The sequence below is a fragment of the Cnephaeus nilssonii genome (assembly GCF_951640355.1).
Source record: "Cnephaeus nilssonii genome assembly, chromosome: 2".
NCBI classification, from domain to species: Eukaryota; Metazoa; Chordata; class Mammalia; order Chiroptera; family Vespertilionidae; genus Cnephaeus; species Cnephaeus nilssonii.
This window is the reverse complement of record NC_137073.1, coordinates 109327762-109348695: the sequence shown is the minus strand read 5'-3', so window position 1 is coordinate 109348695 and position 20934 is coordinate 109327762. Positions and strand designations below refer to the sequence as shown.

Below are 20934 nucleotides of genomic sequence, written 5' to 3'. Positions count from 1 at the left end.
GCTTGTCAAAATTTAGTATCCTTGTCTAGTAATACAGTCTGCTGGTAACAGAGACTCTTGAGACAGATTTTGCTCCACAAATTACTTTAAATTTCCTGTAAATTAAGTTTCTCAGTAAAATGCAGAAAATAATAGTACCTACTTTATTTGTTTGTTGGGAGGATTAAATAAGTTAATATGTGCAAAGCACTTTGCGGTGCCTAACATACAGTAAGTAGTACATGAACTATGGCTGTTGTTGTTATATAGGTTGAACAAACAAGAAAAGCAGAAAAATTTATATTTTATAAGCATTTCCCTAATAATAATATATTTGACATATTACAAATAATTGTATCTTTTTCATTTTAGTGTTTGGGAAATGGGAAGTAATGACAGCTGGCACCTGAACTAAGTATTTTTATCGGCAACACCATTCCAGAACTTCAGGATGAATGGGGATATGCCCCATGTCCCCATCACTACTCTTGCGGGGATTGCAAGTCTCACAGACCGTAAGTTTGGTTACTTTATCTAATTTATGTTCTATTCTGTGTTAACAATGATTTTTAGAGGGACTACAACAAAAATTATTTGTAACAAAATAAATTTTTTGAAGATTTTAGATTTTGAATGATAATCATCATTATTTCCTTAGATTTATTGTCATACATATGAAAGTAACAAAACTAGTGTAGTCAACTGCTAGTAGGTAAGACCTTACTTTGTGTTTCATCCTAAGGACCCATTAGGAAGTGGTACTGTGTTTTTGTTTGATGAGACCAAGCATTAAGAAAAATAAAAAATGAAGCATTGGTTTGCACGTAAGAACTGATACAGAGTTTTTAAAAAGCATTTAGAGAAATGGTAACTAGAACTCCCCTTCAAAGAAAATTTGATATTCCAACAATCTAATTTTTAGTGATGGTTATTTTGGATATCGTGCTCAGTATCTATCTGTTGGAGTTTGTCATAGATATCAATAGCCTATTTTACTCTGAACTGTTAAATTTAAAAGAACATTGTCATTCTTTTGAGATTTACGTAGTGTAACATTTTTTAGGGACTTACTCTTTTGGTGGGCAACTCTAATTTTTTGTCCCTGGGTAATGGTGCAGAAAGCTACCCACAATATTAGTTAGTCCCTATGTCATCCTACCTGAATAAATGAAGAGAAAAAAAATTATATGAGAAGGAAGGATAGAAGGTGAGAAGTTGGCATACTTTTCTTTGTGTAGCATTATGCAATGTTTAGGGCTTTCTAATAAAGGAGCTATGAGAAAATAACTTCAAGAAATGTTTTTATCTGTGTTCAGTATTCCCCAAATAATATTTTTCTGTTAATTTCCAGCTGGTTTTAGCAGGGGTAAGAGAGATAACAGACTACAGCTTTGAAGTTAGGAAAGTAGCAGGCTAGTTGATGAGGTCTGAGATAACAAGTAGCAGGTAGGTTTAGGATAACTCAGCTAAGAAAGCTTTTAAAACTGTTTAGTTTATAACTTTGTTATAGGTAAGGCATAAACTCATACAATCTACCTGAGTGCAAAATCAAATATACTACCAGGGATTTCTTTTTGTTTGTCCTCCCCATTATCTCAGCAAGTAATAATTTGTTTCCTGGATTCTTATTAATAAAAATTTTGTTAGTACCAATTGGAGCTGAGCAGTATGATAGCTATACTATGTAAGTGCTAGAAATTAAGCCACATACAAAGTACTGTAAACCATTTATGTTCTTTTGTTTGCTTTTTAGAATAGAATGAAGAGAGGAGAGAACTATTTAGGAATTTATAACTTAAAGCAAAAAACCTTAGATATTCTTCTACCTCCAGAGTCCTGTTTTATGAATGTTCTGCTAAAGTGAACTATTTATGTTTGTATTTACTTAAGCCTTAAGATGCATGTTACTTTTCAGTCTGGTGAAGAGTAAGGTTTTGTTATTTCGTTTCTTTATGTGAGAGTACTAGTGATTCTGATAAATCTTATAAGCAAAAATAAATGAGATTCTCAGTATTTTGACGTTACTTAGTTTTAATCTTACCTTTTGTCTATTTATTTAATTATTTATTAATTAAGTTAATAAAAATTTAAGGTAGGAAAAATCAATGCAAATATAAAGGAGCTGAATTTTATCCTCAGTGAGTAGTATAATTTATTATAGTCCAAGTGATGTTTTAGGAGTTATGTAGAGTTCATTGGGGTTTGTTGAGGGAAAGGAGGCATGTCTTTTAATAATATTCACATTGAAAAAAAATGTTGTTGATATTTATAACATTTTTAATTCCAAAATATATATAAGCACTAAAGTGACTTATTTCAGTAACTCAGTTTCTAATAATCTGATTTTATTCCAAATAGTCCTGAACCAGCTGCCTCTTCCATCCCCTTTACCTGCTACAACTACAAAGAGCCTTCTTTTTAATGCACGAATAGCAGAAGAGGTGAATTGCCTTTTGGCCTGTAGGGATGATAATTTGGTTTCACAGCTTGTCCATACCCTCAACCAGGTATCAACAGATCACATGTAAGTACAATCTAAACTAAAGTGAAAAGTTTTGTTCTGAATAAGAGAATCCGTAATCCTGGTTTTGCTTCTTATTTCAAAAAATTAGATATATAGTTTATTGTTAAAATATACACTATCCAAGTGAGAATATAGCCTCTGTGATGAGATATTAATGTGATTTAAGTAGGCCATGGTTACTTTGAGACAGTAGTTTTGACCCATTTAGTTCTATAAAGATCTTTTCAATACTTTGTAAAAATCTTGAGATACCAATCAAGATGGATCTGTGCAGAGGTCTAAAGTTGCTCTTGAAGGTATCTCCCTTTTTCTTGTTATTGTTAGAGTGGTTAGAATTCCCACTTACTAGGGACAGTACTGCTAGCTTTATTTGGAGCAGGCTTACAAGGTTTTCATGGGAAGTATAAGAAGAACTCAAGACTTAACTCCGTGGAAGGCTACTGCAGAATTAGGGACTAATTTTCCCAAGGATTTATTGTACAATTTGAACAAAGGTGTGTGTTTTCACACAATAGACTATTAAAAATGACATAAACTTAAATTATATACTTATATATAAAATTTTGCACATAAGTATACTTGTTAAATTTTCCTTTTTATTGCAAAAGCAGTACATAATTATATCTTAACAACGCAAAAGTATATAAAAAGTTAAATCTCATCCTTATCCCACTACAAGTGATACTCATGTGTCTTTCCATCCTTTAATTTTTTTTATCTTTATTTTTAGATTTAAAGATTCATTATTTAGAGAAATGAGGATAAAGCACATGATAGTGGAAAGGTCTCTGCCATTAGATACAATACATACTTTAGGGCCAGTTTAAAACTGATAGCTCTGAGGTGAAATACTAAATGTGAATTTGCTGCTGGAGAAACTGAGAAATGATTGATAAAAATCAGAAGAAAGTATAATACCAATATTTTGGCACTCGATAAATTTAGCAATGTCTAAATACTACATCATTTGTTACACCTGTACATACTTAACATTTTTCACCAAATATTTTAAGACATAAAGCGAAACAGTACAAATATAGTTATAATTTATTTTATGGAAAGCTACTTTAAGATTGCCCTTAGACATTTATTGAATCTCACCATTGGACACCATCTTTATAAATCGTTTTTGTTAGATTTAATGAGTGGAACAGTGACATGCAGAATGTAAAATTTTAAATACTGAGTATATTTATCTTACATAGTTATGAATTTAATTTGCTACTCACTTTCAGTTTTATTGAAAATTGTGAATATGCTTAACCACTGCTTTGGTTTTTTTGTGTTTTTTTCCTTCCTCATGACTTTGAGAAAACAATATAAGATGAAAAAAATTACATAATCTCTGGGTCTTGTCTTAATGTGGCAATAGTATTTCATTCAGAAGACATTCTCAAAATGACTGACTCATATTCAGATATAAAAGAGAAAATCTATTCCAACCCCAAATTCCAACTTCTGTACATAATTGTCACTTCTGTAACTTATTATTATTTTGAATAGTTTATTTACTTACTTATTTAATGTTTTCATTGATATCTTAGAAAGAGAGGAAGGGAGGGAGGGAGAAACACCAATCGATTTCTTTCCCCCCCTATGCACCCTGACTAGGGACCAAACGCGCAACCTGGGCATGTGCCCTGACTGGGAATCAAACCAGCAACCTTTCGGTGCAAGGGATGACGCTTAACCAACAGCCACATCGGCCAGGGCTATTTTGAATAGTTTAGAATAGACTGTTTTCTGCTTTGAAAGTGATGTGAAAATCCTTAAACTCATAGTTTCATAAAGTATGTTTTGGGCTTTTTTTTTTCCTGTTTAAAATGGAAGGGGAAAAAAAGGTTGTCCTAGAAGAACCCTCCTTTGTCATTTTTTATCATTCTGTTTCTCCCAGGAATAGCATCTTCAAAAATCCATCAAATTGTTAGACATACTTGTGTGATTTGTTTTTGTACCGTAACTCTTCTTCTTGATTTTTGTCTCGGCCTTTCTGAATTTCATTTGTGAATTGCTATCTAACTAATGTAGAATAGGAAATTCTTAACCACTCAATCACTGTTTTAATTTTTGATATTTATTTTTTCAATGCCAGAGAGTTGAAAGATAATCTTGGCAGTGATGATCCAGAAGGCGACATACCAGTCTTGTTGCAGGCCGTCCTGGCAAGGAGTCCTAATGTTTTCAGGGAGAAAAGTATGCAGAACAAATATGTACAAAGTGGTGAGGTTCATAATAATTGAATTTTGGAGTATATTTTTTTATGGATCCATATCAGAACTTAACATGTAATACTTAAATTGAAGTGTCTCCTTTAACAAGCTAGCCTGTTACCTATGAATGCTGCACTTATACCTTGAATCCAGCCAAGAAACTAAATGGATGTTAATATTCTTACAGTTTATATGCAACTAAATTTCTTGAAAATTAGACCAAGTTTAAAGTGTATTTTGTTAGATAATTTCAGAATGTATTAGTTTACTCAATCTAAGAGCTTTAGGAATTTTTTTTTTAGAAAATTGTATAATTGGTATGAAAGAAGTCTTTTCATTAATCAAACAATAAAAATATTTGCCGAGCTTTTCAACATGCAGTACATATGTAAATAATTATACCAGGTATTAGTTTCATTCTTGATGGTGATTACATTTATAGCCATGTAGTATTTGGTTTTATACTTCTGTTTCTTAGAAATGAAAAAATGAGTTTATGATAAGTTATTATTAAGGAAAAACCTATTTATAATCTAATCTAATAATAGACAAATATGCAAATTGACTGCACCTTCGCTATGCCCAAGCCACGCCCACCAACCAATCAGGACGAATATGCAAATTATCCCAACAAAGATGGCGGCTGATTTGCATATCACGACAGCGTAGAAAGAAGCCAAGAGCTGCAGAAGGGAGCAAAGCTGCAGAGAAGCAAGCAAGCCGGGGGGAGGAGAAGGGAGGAGCGGAGGCGGGGCCGGGGGAGAAGGGGCGGGGCCGGGGGAGAAGGAAGTTGAGCAGGCGGGGCCGGGGGATAAGGGGCAGGGCCGGGAGAGAAGGGAGGAGCGGAGGCGGGGCCGGGGGAGAAGGGAGGAGCGGAGGCGGGGCCAGGGGAGAAGGAAGGAGTGGAGGCGGGCCCGGGGGAGAAGGAAGGAGAGCGGGCTGGCGGAGAAGGTGGGGCGGGGGAGAAGGGAGGAGCGGAGGCGGGGCCGGGGGAGAAGGGAAAAGCAGGCAGGCTGACAGAGAAGGCGGGCCGGGGGAGAAGGGAGGAGCGGAGGCGGGGCCAGGGAAGAAGGAAGGAGAGCGGGCTGGCGGAGAAGTTAGAAAAGCAGGGGGACTGGCGGAGATCGCGGGGCGGGGGACAACGGAGGAGAGCAGGCAGGGTGGGGTAGAGTGCAGCAGGAAACCCTATTGCAGGATTTTTCCTGCAACGGGAACGCTAGTAAACATTATAAAAGTCATAAAAATATGATGTCCAACAGAGGTACAATTTTTATGTAGTCTAGGTGCACTTTGAGTTAGGAGCATTGTTCCAGTCTGAAGCTAACTGAATTTGTCAAACCCAAATACTTGCATGGCTCTTGAGACTAAAAGTAGTCAGAAGGCAATAGTTTAGACAATTCAAGAAGATTTAATTTAATTGATTAATCATATTCAAGAATATTGCCAGATTTATTGGAAGCACCTCTATGAAGTTCCCCATTCCATCTCCTAGTTTTGTTTGTTTTAATAGTAATTACTTTGTTGATTTTGTATATTTGTGTGTGAACTGTGTTTTTAAAACAATATCATAGTTAACTATCCATTCCCCAAAGAGAATTGCCTCTGTTTAACTCACCTTGTTGCAAATCAAAGGCAGGTAAGGAGGACAAGATTGTATCTTCAATCGAACTAATAAGCTAGATTGCAGTAGTAGGAGACAGATCTGAATTGTGAAAGGAAAATTAGAATTATACTTGCTCTGGAAGAATGTTGGAATGAAAGATAATATGGAGAGATCATTGATTGGAAGAAAGACTAATAGGATAGGAACATGTAGTACAATATAATGTAAATATGTGATTGAATAAAGGAAGCCTTCCCAGGGTATTTATACTACTAACTTATACCTTTAAACATTTAATTTGGGTAGTAAATCACTAATGAAAACTCTTCTAGGAGAGGATTTACCTTTCAGTCACATTTTGTGTTTTATATTAACGAATACTTATTTTTTAGTACAGAATGTTAGATTTCTCCGTATCCTACTCTGTAAAAACATAAACTAGCATTTAAAAATTAATTGCATTTTATTTTCTTTTTAAATGTATTTTATTGATTTTTTACAGAGAGTTAGAAACATCGATGAGAGAGCAACATCTATCAGCTGCCTCTTGCACACCCCCTACTGGGGATGTGCCCGCAACCAAGGTACATGCCCTTGACCGGAATTCAACCTGGGACCCTTGAGTCCGCAGGCCGACGCTCTATCCACTGAGCCAAACCGGTTTTGGCTGCATGTTATTTTTTTCTAAGCCTTTTTCAAGTGATAGTTGGCTTTAAAATATTAAAAGGCGATGCTTGCTAGGTGTAAATGAGTCCCACATGGAGAAAATCCTCTCTAATAAAATGGTAATATGCAAATTAACCATTACTCCGCTACATAAGCCACGCCCATCAGCCAAGTCACACCCATCAGCCAATCAGGGCGAGTATGCAAATTAACCCCAATCCAAGATGGCTACGGCCACAGTGAGCAAGGTTTCCCAGGTAACAGAGCAAGCCAAGCTTTCCATAGCCGTTGCAGGCCTAAGCCTCCACTCAAGCTACAAAGTTTCAATTATAGAAGGTAAACAAATTCAAACAAATGGCGGCAGAATGGAGCTTGAGAGAGCAGGCCAGGGTTGCCGGCGGCAACAGGGGAAGCAAAGCTTTCCGCACACCCTGGCCGGGCTCACCCGCTTAAGGCTACAAAGTTTCAATTGTAGAAGGTGAATTAACTGCCACAGAGATGGCTGCCGCCCCGGAGGGAGCAGCAGGCTTGGCTCCGCTCCAGGCTACAAAGTTTCAATTGTAGAAGGAAAATAAATTCCAGATACCAGGGCCTCCCCTTGGGTTGCCAAGGGGCGTGGCCGGCCTTCAAACCACCACAGGCCCCTCGCTCAGGCCGCTCCACGCCCCAAGGGAACCCCACCCTGATCCAGGACACCCTTCAGGGCAAACCAGCTGGCCCCCACCCCTGTACCAGGCCTCTATCCTATCTAATAAAAGAGTACTATGCAGATTGATCATCACTGCAACACACAATATAGCTGCCCCCATGTGGTTAAAGATCCTGCCCCCATGTGGACACAAGATGGCCACCACAAGATGGCCAGCAGGAGAGGGCAGTTGGGAGGCACCCGGCCTGCAAGGGAGGGCAGTTGGAGGTGATCAACCCTGCAGGAGAGGGCAGTTATGGGTGACCAGGCTGGCAGAGGAGGGAAGTTGGGGGCAAACAGGCTGGCAGCAGAGTGGTTAGGGGGTGATCAGGCTGGCAGGCAGAAGCGGTTAGGGGCAATCAGGAAGGCAGGCAGGCAAGCAGTTGGGAGCCAGCAGTCCTGGATTGTGAGAGGGATGTCCGACTGCCCGTTTAGGCCCGATCCCACCAGGATTGGGCCTAAACGGGCAGTCGGACATCCCTCCAGGAGTCCCAGATTGGAGAGGGTACAGGCTGGGCTGAGGGACAACCCCCCGCCATGCACGAATTTCGTGCACCGGGCTTCTAGTTTAATAATATGCAAATCATTTTATTTATACTTTTTAGGAACTTTGAGATAATCAGAAAGAACTATTAGAATTTCATTTGTCCCTTTCATTTATAAAACAATTGCTTTCTAGCTAGTTCCAGCTTGTCCCACTGATGACTGTTAATTCAGGTGTTGTTTTTCTAATTCCCATCTTATGGAATATTGCCCTCCCTGTTTAAAAAAAAAAAATCCAGCAACAATAATTAAGTTAATTAAATTATTAAGCTATGGAACATGTGATTTAGTATTGAATTTGAATTGGAACAGAAAGCTCAAAAGTTGGAATTTAGCCCATATAAAAAGGAAAACACTTTAGTATTACTCTGGTAGACTTTGAGGTGATTTTGAGTCCTCATTTCATTCAACCACTGTCTTAGGCTAGAATCCCTTCTGTTGTACTCCTGGCAAATGAACTCATAGCTTCTGTTTCAGTGTTTCTGGTGAAAGGCACTTTTCACATCAATAACAGGAAGTGAAATTTGGGAATATAATGTTATGTTCGAAGCTCCCAAAAAGATAGGCTATGCATATCATAAGAAAGTTCAGGTTTAATGAAAGGTTTTATCTTTGATTTACAAATGTCTAAATAATTGAGTTTTTCTTATCTCCTGTATAACAAAGTGACATTTGTGTAACAATTGAAGGAACAGTGTCCAGCTTGAAAAGAAATTTGAGAATCTGAAAGCTACCCTTACATTTTCTCTCATTAATCAAATATTTATTTAATCCTTAATATGTGGCAAAGAACTATTGTGGAAGAAAGAATAGGATCATTCTGTTCTGCATCAAAAGATTTTCAGATGGATTGCAGCAGCTAATTGGGCCCCTAAATAAAATACTTTAAAAAACCTAGGTCTGTAATAAAAAAATAATAATTTAAAAATATTTTTAAAAACCTACATCTGAATTATAATGAAACATATAGTGTTGTGAAATTAAGCACCTAAGGATGGGAGATGTACATAATAAAGTAATCCATTTAATAGAAAACCACCCGAAGACCAAGTGTGTGATATTTGATCAGGGGTTAGAGTGACTTTTTTTTAAATTTCATATCATTAGTTTTTTGTTTTTGTTTTTTATTGATTTCAGAGAGGAAGGGAGAGGGAGAGATAAACATCAGTGATGAGAGAGAATCATTGATTGGCTGCCTCGTACACACCCCACATTGAGGATCGAGCCCACAACCCAAGTATGTACCCTTCGCCGGAATTGAACCTGGGACCCTTCAGTCCGCAGGCCTATCCACTGAACCAAACCACAGAATCAAACCGGCTAGGGCTAGAGTGACTTCTAAAAGTTCTTTTCAAATTCTAAGGCTAAATGATGGGACTTTAAGCAAGTAAAAAATTTTAAAAATTTAAAAAATTTTTAAATTTAATCTGTTCTTAGATTAATTGTGTCGTAAAAGGATATTTATGTTTTTGAAAGAACAACTGATTTAAACCATGTAAAGGCTACTTCTAGAAGAAAATAATATGTTTACCATCTTTGTGTGTGTTGTTTAGGAATGATGATGTCTCAATATAAACGTTCTCAGAATTCCATGCACAGTAGTCCTGCATCTTCCAATTATCAACAAACCACTATCTCACATAGCCCCTCCAGGTAATTTATATAATGTTTTCTATGTTGAATATGCTTGTGAATATACAGTATATACATACATTTAGGTGATGGTTAATTGTATGTAGTTAAGAAATTAAAATGCTTAGTCTTAAATATTAACCCATATGAACATTTGCCTTATAATGTTATATGTGGAAATGCTGTAATATACTGATTGAAGTAGCTATCATTTTAGTAACTTGATTTCATTCAGACAAAATAATGTGTTAAAATATCCATGTGTTTTAGATAAATAAGAAAATTTATGGAGTTGAACTTGGGCAGCATGGCTTTATATGCCTTAAACAAATGGATATTTTTATGCAAGTAAAATAAATGAATTATCTCAATTTTTTCAAACTATTTATTGTAACTCTTAGACAATGATTTGTGAATGATTTTGGTATATCTGACTATTTTTCAAATTTTTTCTGTTTGCATAGGTTGTATTTTAGACAAATTAGAGTTTGGAAAATTGTATGACAGTGAAATTTCAAGGAAAATTGTATGACAGTGAAATTTCATGTTTATTTTATTTCCTTACATTGTTTATTTGGATTTTGGGTTTTAGCCGGTTTGTGCCACCACAGACAAGCTCTGGGAACAGATTTATGCCACAACAAAATAGCCCAGTGCCTAGTCCATATGCCCCACAAAGCCCTGCAGGATACATGCCATATTCCCATCCTTCAAGTTACACAACACATCCACAGATGCAGCAAGGTAAGAAAGTCAGTTGTTTATTTAAAAAGATTACCTGTTATTTCAAGCAAATTCATTTCCTTCTTTTATAATTTTTAAAACACAAACTATACTGTATACTTATTTATCGATAAACATTTTTCTTAAGATATGGCTTACATTATTTTTTAAAAATGTGTTACATTTATCATTTGGAAATTCATTTGGAAGATAAAAGGATCAGTGTCATTTTGACTCTGGGTTAGGTTTTTAATACAACTGAGTATATCTAGTTATGAAATTAGGAACTGCTTTATAATTGGCCTTTTTACATGGCACTAAGCCAAAGAAAATTTACATTTTAATTGATAAAGTATATAGTGTAAAAATTTTACTATAAAGTAAATATAGTACAAGAAGAGGAAAATTAATAATCTTAGGTGCAAAAACTTCTGGGATTAGATTACTAGTTCTCTGTCGAAGGTAAATGTTGATAATATGATGTCTTTTTATAAGGTTATATTGCATTAGTATGTATGAAATGGCTACTAAGTGATTTCTAATTAATATACATTTTTTTGTACTTTTTTGGAGAAACTTTTTAAAGTGCAAAGATAAAACAGAGATACATGATTTTGTCCCCCATAATTAACAGCAAATTTTTAACATTTGCAGTCATTAGTTCCTATGTATATTCTTATTTTTTATTATGTATGTGGTCAAAACTTTCTTCATTTATTAACTCTTTAACTATAAGCTTTAAACTGTCATCTATCAAAACAGCCAACTTCTGATTTTCCAACCACATCAAATATGAGGTTGAAACTATTTTATACACTAACTCAAGGAAAAATTAGTAGGCATATCAAACATTTGGAATAGATATTTCAAATTTACAGAATTTAGTGTGAGTACGGAACATAAGTATGTATGTATGTAGGCTCTTGATACTTGTGAAGTAGTATACTCTGGTACACATAGGTATGAGGAACATTTTAAGTGTCATTAATAGGACACATTTGTTGCCCATGGAAATGTCCACATACACATATGTGTAGGAAGGAACATTGGTTTTTACTCGCAATGCTGTTTTTGTTGGTTTGTTTTAGCAAGATAAAACCAGCTTTTTTAGAAAAATAAGTTCAAATCACAAAATTAAAAGAATAATATAGTTTAAGGGCCTGTTCAGTAATGTATTGTTTCTTGGAAATTCTCAGGCACTTGAGTAACTAAAAATGGAAATCAGAGATTAGGCCCACTCAGATATTAAAATTATTATAAACTAGAGGCCCGATACACGAATTTGTGCAAGGGCCTCGACCCTCGCAGCCCTGGCGTCGTGCGGAAGGTCGTCCAGTCTAATTAGAATATTATGCTTTTATTATTACAGATAGGAAAATTTATTGTGGTAAGGAAAAGATGGATAGATAAATGGAACAGGAAAGAATCCAGAATTAAACGAATATATAAGGGAATTTAGGGTATGTGCAAGGTAGCATTTAAAAAACTTTTTAAATTTTATATTATAAAAAATTTAACCCTGCAGAAAATTTGAAAGATGAGCACAATGAGCACCAGCAACAGGTATTATGAATTTTTGCCCTTAAATACATCCGCTAAAAAGATGGAAATTCTTCTATATAAACACCAACTGTAATCATTTATCCTAAAATTATTAAGAACAGTTATATTGTATCATCTAGTCTGCTTTCAGTTTTCATTTCTACATGATAATTTTCTTGTCATTCATAACACCTATCTTTTTTCCCCCTAAATCACCTAAGGATATTTTTCTTGAATTTTATTTCTACTTTTATTTTTTTGAGAGAGGAGAAGGGAGGGAGAGAAAGAGAAGTGTTGATATGAAAGAGAAACATTGATCAATTACCTCCTGTATGCTCCCCAACCGGGGATGGAAAATCTAAGAAAGTAAAGAGTTATGCCATCTTTCTGGATGGAAGAACTCAATATGGTAAAGATTGGAATTTTTTTTCAAATCTATAAATTTAATGCCATACTAATAAAAATCCCAAGCAGGGTTTTTATGCAATTTAAGTTTCCTCTAAAAATTTATTTGAAAGAATAAAAATTCAAGAATAGGTAAGATAATTTTGTAATGGAATGAGATGTAGCTTGATCTAGTAGAAATCAAGATTTATTGTAATATTGGTCAAGGCATGGAAGAGCAGAACATCTCGAAGTGGAATTTGATAAAGAGCTTAGGAACATACTCATGAACAAATGGAACTTAATACATATTATGTTATATCTTAATGCAGAAAGAATGATATTTTACTAAATGATACTTAGGCAGTTATCCATATGGTAAAAGTAAAATTGGGATTCCTATCTCACACCACACATGAAACTAAATTTTATATGAATTAAAGACCTAAGTGTGAAAAAACAAAACTGTAAAACTTTAAAAATAAAATATAGGAAACTATATTTTTAAAATGTATTAAGGAGGGATTCTGAATGGCCAACCTATGAAAAGATGCTTGGCTTCACTGTTAATCAAGGATGCAGATGTAAGTGACAGAGACATTTGTGATCTACAGATTGACAGAAATTGTTGGCAAGGATATAGAGCAGTAGGAACTGTTATATACCACCAGTGGACTACAAATGGACATAAGTAATTTGGAAAGCTATTTGTTAATATATGATAGGATTTAAAAATGGACATATACAGCCCTGGCCGGTGTGGCTCAGTTGGTTGAGCATCATCCCATGCATCTAAAGGTTGCGGATTCCATTCCCTGTCAGAACACATGCCCAGGTTGCAGGTTTCATCCCTGCTCAGGGTGTGTACGGAAGGCAACCAATTGATGGTTCTCTCACATCAATATTTCTCTCTCTCTCCCTTCCTCTCCCTCTCCTCTCTCTCTCTTTACCTTCTTCTCTATCTAAAATCAATAAAAACATTTTTTTAAATGGACATATCCAGCAATTTCACTTCTTGATACATTTGTAAAAAACGAAGTCATATACAAGAATATACATTACAGCATTATGACAACAAAAAGCAGTCTAAACATTTAACATACGAATGATAAATTGCCTGGCTGGTATGGTTCAGTGGTTGAGTGTCAATCCATGAACCAGGAGGTCATGGTTCAATTCCCTGCCCAGGCAAGTGTCCGGGTTGTAGGCTCAATCCCCAGTAGGGGGCATGCAAGAGGCAGCCGATCAAAGATACTCTCTCATCATTGATGTTTCTGTCCCCCTCTCCCTCTTCCTTCCTCTCTGAAATAAAAAAATAAAGAATAAATAAATTATGTACATTATTCAGAATATATATATTTGAAAATGAATGAATTTAAAACTACATGTATAAAACTGGATAAATTTCAAAATAATGTTGAATTTAAAAGCAGGTTACAGAAGGATATATACATATACCACTTATGTAAAGTCATAATGTGCAAAGCAATGTTAGATATTATTTAGGAATACATTCATAGCAAAGATGTAAAGAAAAAGGTAGAGTGAACTCTGAAATATGTTACTTTTAGGACAGAAGGCGAAGGGAATAATATGCTGATATATGGAGACCTTCAGCCATATCTAATGTTTTGCTTCTTTTCAAAAATACATTTATGTGCCACTTAACAGTGGGGATGCTTTCTGAGAAATGCACTATTAGGCCATTTCATCATCGAGTGTATTTACACAAACTTAGATTGTGTAGCCTACTATTTACCTAAGCTACGTGGTATAGCCTATTGCTCCTAGAGGCCCAATGCACGAATTCGTGCATGGGTGGCGTCCTGCCGGCCTGCCCCAATGGGGGCCAATGGGCGCCTGGCCAGCAGTGGGGAGGAGATGCGGGAGGTTGGCTGGCCCTGCCCCCAATGGGGCTGAGGGGGCTGATCGGGGGTGGGCCCAGCCAGGGGGAGGGTCTCTGGGAAGATGGGGACAATTGGGGCCCCTCTCTGGCCAGTTGGCTGCCGCAGTGCGCATCATAGAGACTGTTCGTTCCAGTCATTCCATCGTTCCAGTCACTTGGCTTTTATATATATACTAGAGGCCTGGTGCACGGGTTCGTGCACATTAAAAGGAAATTAATTAGAAGAAATATTTTAGAGGCCGGGGAGGGACTGCGGGAGATTGGCCGGCCACCGGGGAGGGACCATGGGATGTTGGCTCCAAGGCATGTCCGGCCCATCTCGCTCAGTCCCTATCCACCAGAACCCAGCAGCAAGCTAACCTACCGGTCAGAGCATCTGCCCCCCGGTGGTCAGTGCGACTGGTAAAATGGTTAAACAAACAGTTGGACATTGAGCATATTAGGCTTTTATTATATAGGATAGATGATAAATATGGGTTTGTTTACACCAGCATCTCCACAAACATGTAAGTAATGCTTTGCACTGCAACATTATGATGGCTACAATGTTACAACATCACTAGGTGATAGGAATTTTTCAGGTCTATTATATAATCTTATGGAACCATCATCATATATGCCAGGCGTCCTCAAACTACAGTCCGCGGGCCACATGCAGGTGTTTTTGCCGTTTTGTTTTTTTACTTCAAAATAAGATATGTGCAATGTGCATAGGAATTTGTTCATAGTTTTTTTTAAACTATAGTCCGGCCCTCCAACGGTTTGAGGGACAGTGAACTGGCCCCCTGTTTAAAAAGTTTGAGGACCCCTGATATATGCTGTCCTTTGTTGATTGAAACCGCCTTATGAGGTGCATGTCTGTAGATCTGAATTATATGTAATAGTGTTAAGATTTGATCAGGCTCTGAAGAGTTAGTACATGAGTGCTCGTTATATTATTCTCTGTAATTTATGTATGTTTAAAATATTTCTTGTGAATAATTATTGTCCTCTAAGAATTTTAACAGTTTATAAAGCTTTTTTTTATTCTTATTAATTTCAGCATCGGTATCAAGTCCCATTGTTGCAGGTGGTTTGAGAAACATACATGATAATAAAGTTTCTGGTCCATTGTCTGGCAGTTCAGCTAATCATCATGGTGATAATCCTAGACATGGCTCAAGTGATGACTACCTACACATGGTGCACAGGCTAAGTAGTGACGTATGTAATATATTAGTTGTAATTAAGGTAATAAAGTAGTTCTAATATTTGTTTCATAACCTAGTACTTTAATTCCATAATTTTAAGGATAGCTACTATATATCAAGGATTATGCTAGGCCTGAGAATCTGGCTATGAACAGTATGGTTCTAGTACGTAACCACAGAGCTTCATCTAGAGCTGGGTTGTTAAACTGACCAATAGTCTGACTCACAAACTAAAAATGGTTTTTACATTTTCAAAAAGTTTGAAAATAACAAAGAACATTATGTGACAGAAACTATATGTGGCCTAAAAACCTAAAGTATTTATTAATCTGTTTCTTTACAGAAAACATTTGCCAACTCCTGGTCTAGAGGTTTAGGTTCTTAATGAAGAAGTATAATTTTATTTTTAAATATATGCTCACGCAAAAATGTTCTCTTAAATAAAGAACCTTACTTATTAGTACTTAGATCTTTTTCCCTCTAAGACCTTTATAAAACTTTTTCCTTGGAATTTAATGTTACTTTGATGATATTAAAATATTCCACATTATGGAAATTTGACTTGTTATTGTTTTAGTGGTATTATCACAAAAGTTACATGTATCTAAGGTAATACCAGAGATGACAGTGGATGCTGCTCTCGAGAAATTTACAGCCTGATAGGGTGTTCACAGCTCCTTTTGTAGAAATAGCAAACAAAAGTGGAGTGTACTAGTAATACCCGTTTTCTTATTCATTGCCATGCGTAGGCTGTTGATTCTTTTGGATACACTTTCAATTCTTCTAAGATATACCACGAAGAAAACAGGAAAGTGCAGAAGAATTATGCTTTTGAATTGGTACCAACACTTTACCTGTCAGTAATTTATGTCTTTTATTGGTTCTCTTTAAGATTTCTATAAAGCTTCTCCTATCATTCAAGATACAAATTTTATACTCTATTCTTAGGATGGAGATTCTTCAACACTGAGGAATGCTGCATCTTTTCCATTGAGGTCTCCACAGTCAGTATGCTCCCCTGCTGGAAGTGATGGAACTCCTAAAGGTATTATTGTAACTAAAATTTCTGTCAGCGTTTCATATTTCAAGTTAATTATAGCAACTCAAACATTGTAATTCAGAATACCAAAAACTATTTTCTTGTTTTTCATTTATTGGAGGAAAAAAATAAATCTGTTCTTACCCCCTATAAACTATTGGTAGTGTTATTAGATATATACAGTATCATTCTCACTGGATTTTGAAAGGGTTAACTGGAGAACAAGATTTATTATATCCAGTGATCTTTACAAATCACAAACTTCTTACCTCACTTAAACATTTGAAATTATCCATCAGCTTTCTCTATCCTCCCCACTCCAGCCACATACCCCACAAAAATCCCTTATTTCACATTGAATCTACCGTTTTTCTCTTACTTCTTTCATGGATTTTTTTTTCTTAAATAGCTCCCCTCTCTGCTCTCTCATTTCTCAAGATTTCCATTATTAAACTTAATCTTTCACTGTACTTTTTTTCTTAACTACCTTACTCAATTTTGGTAACAGTGTTGATTACTTTCCCTAACAGGATTCCCAAATCAGATTTATGTATCATGGAAACCACTTAAATATTTATATACTTAAACAGTAAAATCTTAATTTAAGACAAGTCTAGGTTTCAGTTATTTTTATAAAGTACTTGCATCTTAACCAATTTTTATAATTTCCTATGGATTTTAAAACTTTTAATAAATATTCTAATGGCAAGAAATATATTGTATACATTATTCAGATATAATTATGCTTTCATTTCTGAAATATAACGATGCTATTTTCCCTCATCAGTTAGTTAACTAAAAGTTTTGCACTTAATTAGCATTTTAAAACCTCTTATATCATATAGCATTTGTTAATTTAATGGTATCTGGACTGAAGATATTTTTATTGAGCCTTGCTTGAAATTTGCTAAACTTGCATAGTTTTCTAATAAGCTAAAGAGAGAATGATGTTAAGTCGAGAGATATAGAGAAGACCACATAAAAGCATGAATCAGTACTTTACCAACAATTTGTGAAGTTAATGAAGACTAATTGTAATTTTTCCCACTTAATTTTCTTATACAAGTAAGTATTCAATTGACTGTAGTGGCACAAGATTAGAAATAATACTGGTGTGGAAAATGATAGCCATACTTCAATTAAAATCTGGATCATCTCCCAGCAAGCTAACAGACCATAGTGGGACAAGTCTTGAGGCTTTCTTTTTGTATTTTGTAACTAAGTAGCTTGGATTAGATAATTTCCTAATATTTTTTCTAGCATCACTCTTATAACATTATTTCTATCACAATATAAGAAAATGTAAAATTAGCATAACTATTCATTCCTGCCTGTTGAATTGTTTTTCTAGGGTCAAGACCACCATTAATCCTACAATCTCAGCCTCTGCCTTGTTCATCACCTCGAGATGTTCCACCAGATATCTTGCTAGATTCTCCAGAAAGAAAACAAAAGAAGCAAAAGAAAATGAAATTAGGCAAGGATGAAAAAGACCAGAATGAGAAAGCTGCAATGTATGATATCATTAGTTCTCCATCCAAGGACTCTACTAAACTTACATTAAGACTTTCTCGTGTAAGGTCTTCAGACATGGATCAACAAGAGGATATGCTTTCTGGTATGGAAAATAGCAATGTTTCAGAAAATGATATTCCTTTTAATGTGCAGTACCCAGGACAGACTTCAAAAACACCCATTACTCCACAGGATGTAAACTGCCCACTAAATGCTGCTCAGTGTTTGTCGCAGCAAGAACAAACAGCATTCCTTCCAGCAAATCAAGTGCCTGTTTTACAACAGAACACTTCAGTTGCTACCAAACAGCCCCAGACTTCTGTGGTACAGAATCAGCAACAGGTATCACAACAGGGACCTATATACGATGAAGTGGAATTGGATGCATGGGCTGAAATTGAGCGAATAGAGAGAGAATCAGCTATTGAAAGGGAGCGCTTTTCAAAAGAAGTTCAAGATAAAGGTAAAATAAACTCATTAACACTTCTTATTCTGGGCAAATATTATAATGTCAAAAAAGTATTTTTAAGTTACTCTTATTTTCCTCATTATATTTTATAATTCTTTGTGTCTCTCTTCTATCATATTTATTACTAATGCTCGTACCTCAAATTAGCTTCTTACTTTCTTTTTTATCTGCAACAACTGAGATTTGGTAATTCTATATTACAGATCCAAAACCTATTATGTACCAAGTGATTTTATCGGTGCTTGTCTACTAAAATGAACATTAGCATTTCTATATCACATGCATTTTTCACAAATTAGGTTAATATAGATTTGTATTGTCACCTTTTTTTATTTGTTTAGACAAGGTTAACTGCTATAGAATTATTTTGAATCAGTCATTTAAGAAAAGTTTGTATGTATGCTTATTATACAACTAGAGTCCCGATGCACGAAATTCGTGCAAGGAGCTCAGCCCTCACAGCCCCGGCTTTATCCAGAAGGTCATCCCAAAGGTCGTTTGGCTGTCTGGTCTAATTAGCATATTAACGCTTTTATTTTTATAGATTAGATGTTTTACGTGGTTTTTACTTCTACCATCTCTTCATTATGTGACTTGTTTCTAATAAAATTGTGAAAAGAATTTTAAGTTAATATTAAATAGCAAACCTTCAGGATCAAAGATCTTTTGTTTGTGATTACAGATAAGTGTTCCCTTTTGTCTGACTAGTATATTAGGATGGAGTTTCAAGACACATGTTCATGAGTTTGTTGACTTTTTTTACTGCTTACTAAATAATTATAATCAAATGAAAGCTCCCTATTAAGTTCTTGATTACTTTAAGAGATAGAAATTAGTAATAAAATTTATGAATTTGCTATCTTTACAGGTCAGCATATAAATACCTGATTACCCAAACCAAAGCATACTTTATGATTTACTTTTATAGTTAAATATTCTAGCTAGATAAGGTTATATTTTCTCAGTAATTATAAAATAAAACAATGTTGAGAAGAACTCATTTTTAGATATGATTTTGTCATATGTGACAGGATTATTTCTAGATAATTGTGTTCCTACAAGAAGATATGCTTTCTGGTATGGAAAATAGCCACTTTATAGGAATAAGTTCATGTTGGAACTAAGAAACATACTGAAGATTTGTATTATATTTCCTATCATGATGGCTTTTTAAAATGTTATTGCAAAAATAGACTGTAATTACTGTTGTATTATAATGTTTTCTAAATATAGAAATCACAGGTTGGTGCAAATAAAGAGAATGCTAGAAATTTTCATTTTATTGACTAGGGAACTGGGATGATTTTTTTTTAACTAGTAAATCATTGATGTGTTAAGGATGAAATAAAAGTGTTTGCTTGTACTTCTCCTTTGTTTAGTGGTGTGTGGTTCAGGAAATAAATATACTATGGGGTTCCAAAATATATCTCCTATAGTCTCTTATAAAAGTATATGCATGTCAAATGAAGAGAGTAGTAGTTAGTATTCAGCTTCTCTTGATAATATTAACATACTCCAAAGTCCTGAATTCTATGACCAGTTTTGCAGAAAACAGAATTGTAATTTCTTGACCAAGTATTATTAGTTCTTGAGGACTGAATTCTTTTGTATGACATTTTATTTAATGGGTATTTTTGGAAAATTGAATATAATTTTTCAAATGATTTTTTAAAATTGTTCATAGGAACAAAACAGGAAATGGTGAACTTTTGGTTGTTGTTTTTTACCTTTCCTGAACTTTTATTGTATCCTATTTGTTGAAGCCAAAGTTTTTACATCTTTGAATGAAAATAAGGATAGTAAATAGGGCTAATTGACTTTTAGCAAACTTATTTTAGACCATTAACTTATCTTAGGGAGAGAATAACAAAAGCAATAAACAGCATACTGTTCTTTCAAAAGCTTTTGTAATATGTATTTTACTTTTAATTATCTAATTAACTTATAGCAAATATAATTGAAAAGTTAAAGGAGCCAGAGTTGACTTAGAATTTTGAGCTCTGTAAGTCGAGTTACAGAGGTATCTGGTAGTATAGGATTAAAGGAAAAAATGTTTATTGGAGCTATCTGATTTTTAATTATGAATTTAATATGTATGTTTTCCCAAATTGGTTATGTTGATTTTGATGACCTCATATTAGTGCTGACATTTCTAACTTGCTTTCTGAAAGCCATGTTCCCATTATTTCCTGGCTTTATTTGAAAACCTTTGAAATTTAGGTACTACCTAGCACCTTTGATTTGAACCATGTCATTTTGTATTCAGTTTCTGCGTTGTGTAATGGAATAGTGTTTTATATATAAGCAAGTTATCTTGAGAT

The 20934-nt window shown here is 35.0% G+C and overlaps 1 protein-coding gene across 4 annotated transcripts in view; it reads left to right on the top strand.

The window, feature by feature from the left end:
- The window catches only part of NIPBL (NIPBL cohesin loading factor), a 185722-nt gene that overhangs the window by 70540 nt on the left and 94248 nt on the right, over positions 1 to 20934 (top strand). For 3 of the 4 annotated variants that reach the window (XM_079760003.1, XM_079760006.1, XM_079760005.1), the window contains exons 2-9: positions 352 to 494; positions 2338 to 2503; positions 4596 to 4723; positions 9767 to 9866; positions 10438 to 10589; positions 15443 to 15603; positions 16539 to 16635; positions 17981 to 18607. In XM_079760003.1, coding sequence (XP_079616129.1) covers positions 431 to 494; positions 2338 to 2503; positions 4596 to 4723; positions 9767 to 9866; positions 10438 to 10589; positions 15443 to 15603; positions 16539 to 16635; positions 17981 to 18607 — 1495 coding nt within the window. In that variant the 5' untranslated portion in view covers positions 352 to 430. The remainder of the gene's footprint in view (positions 1 to 351; positions 495 to 2337; positions 2504 to 4595; positions 4724 to 9766; positions 9867 to 10437; positions 10590 to 15442; positions 15604 to 16538; positions 16636 to 17980; positions 18608 to 20934) is intronic. The other variant, XM_079760004.1, reaches the window with a different exon arrangement.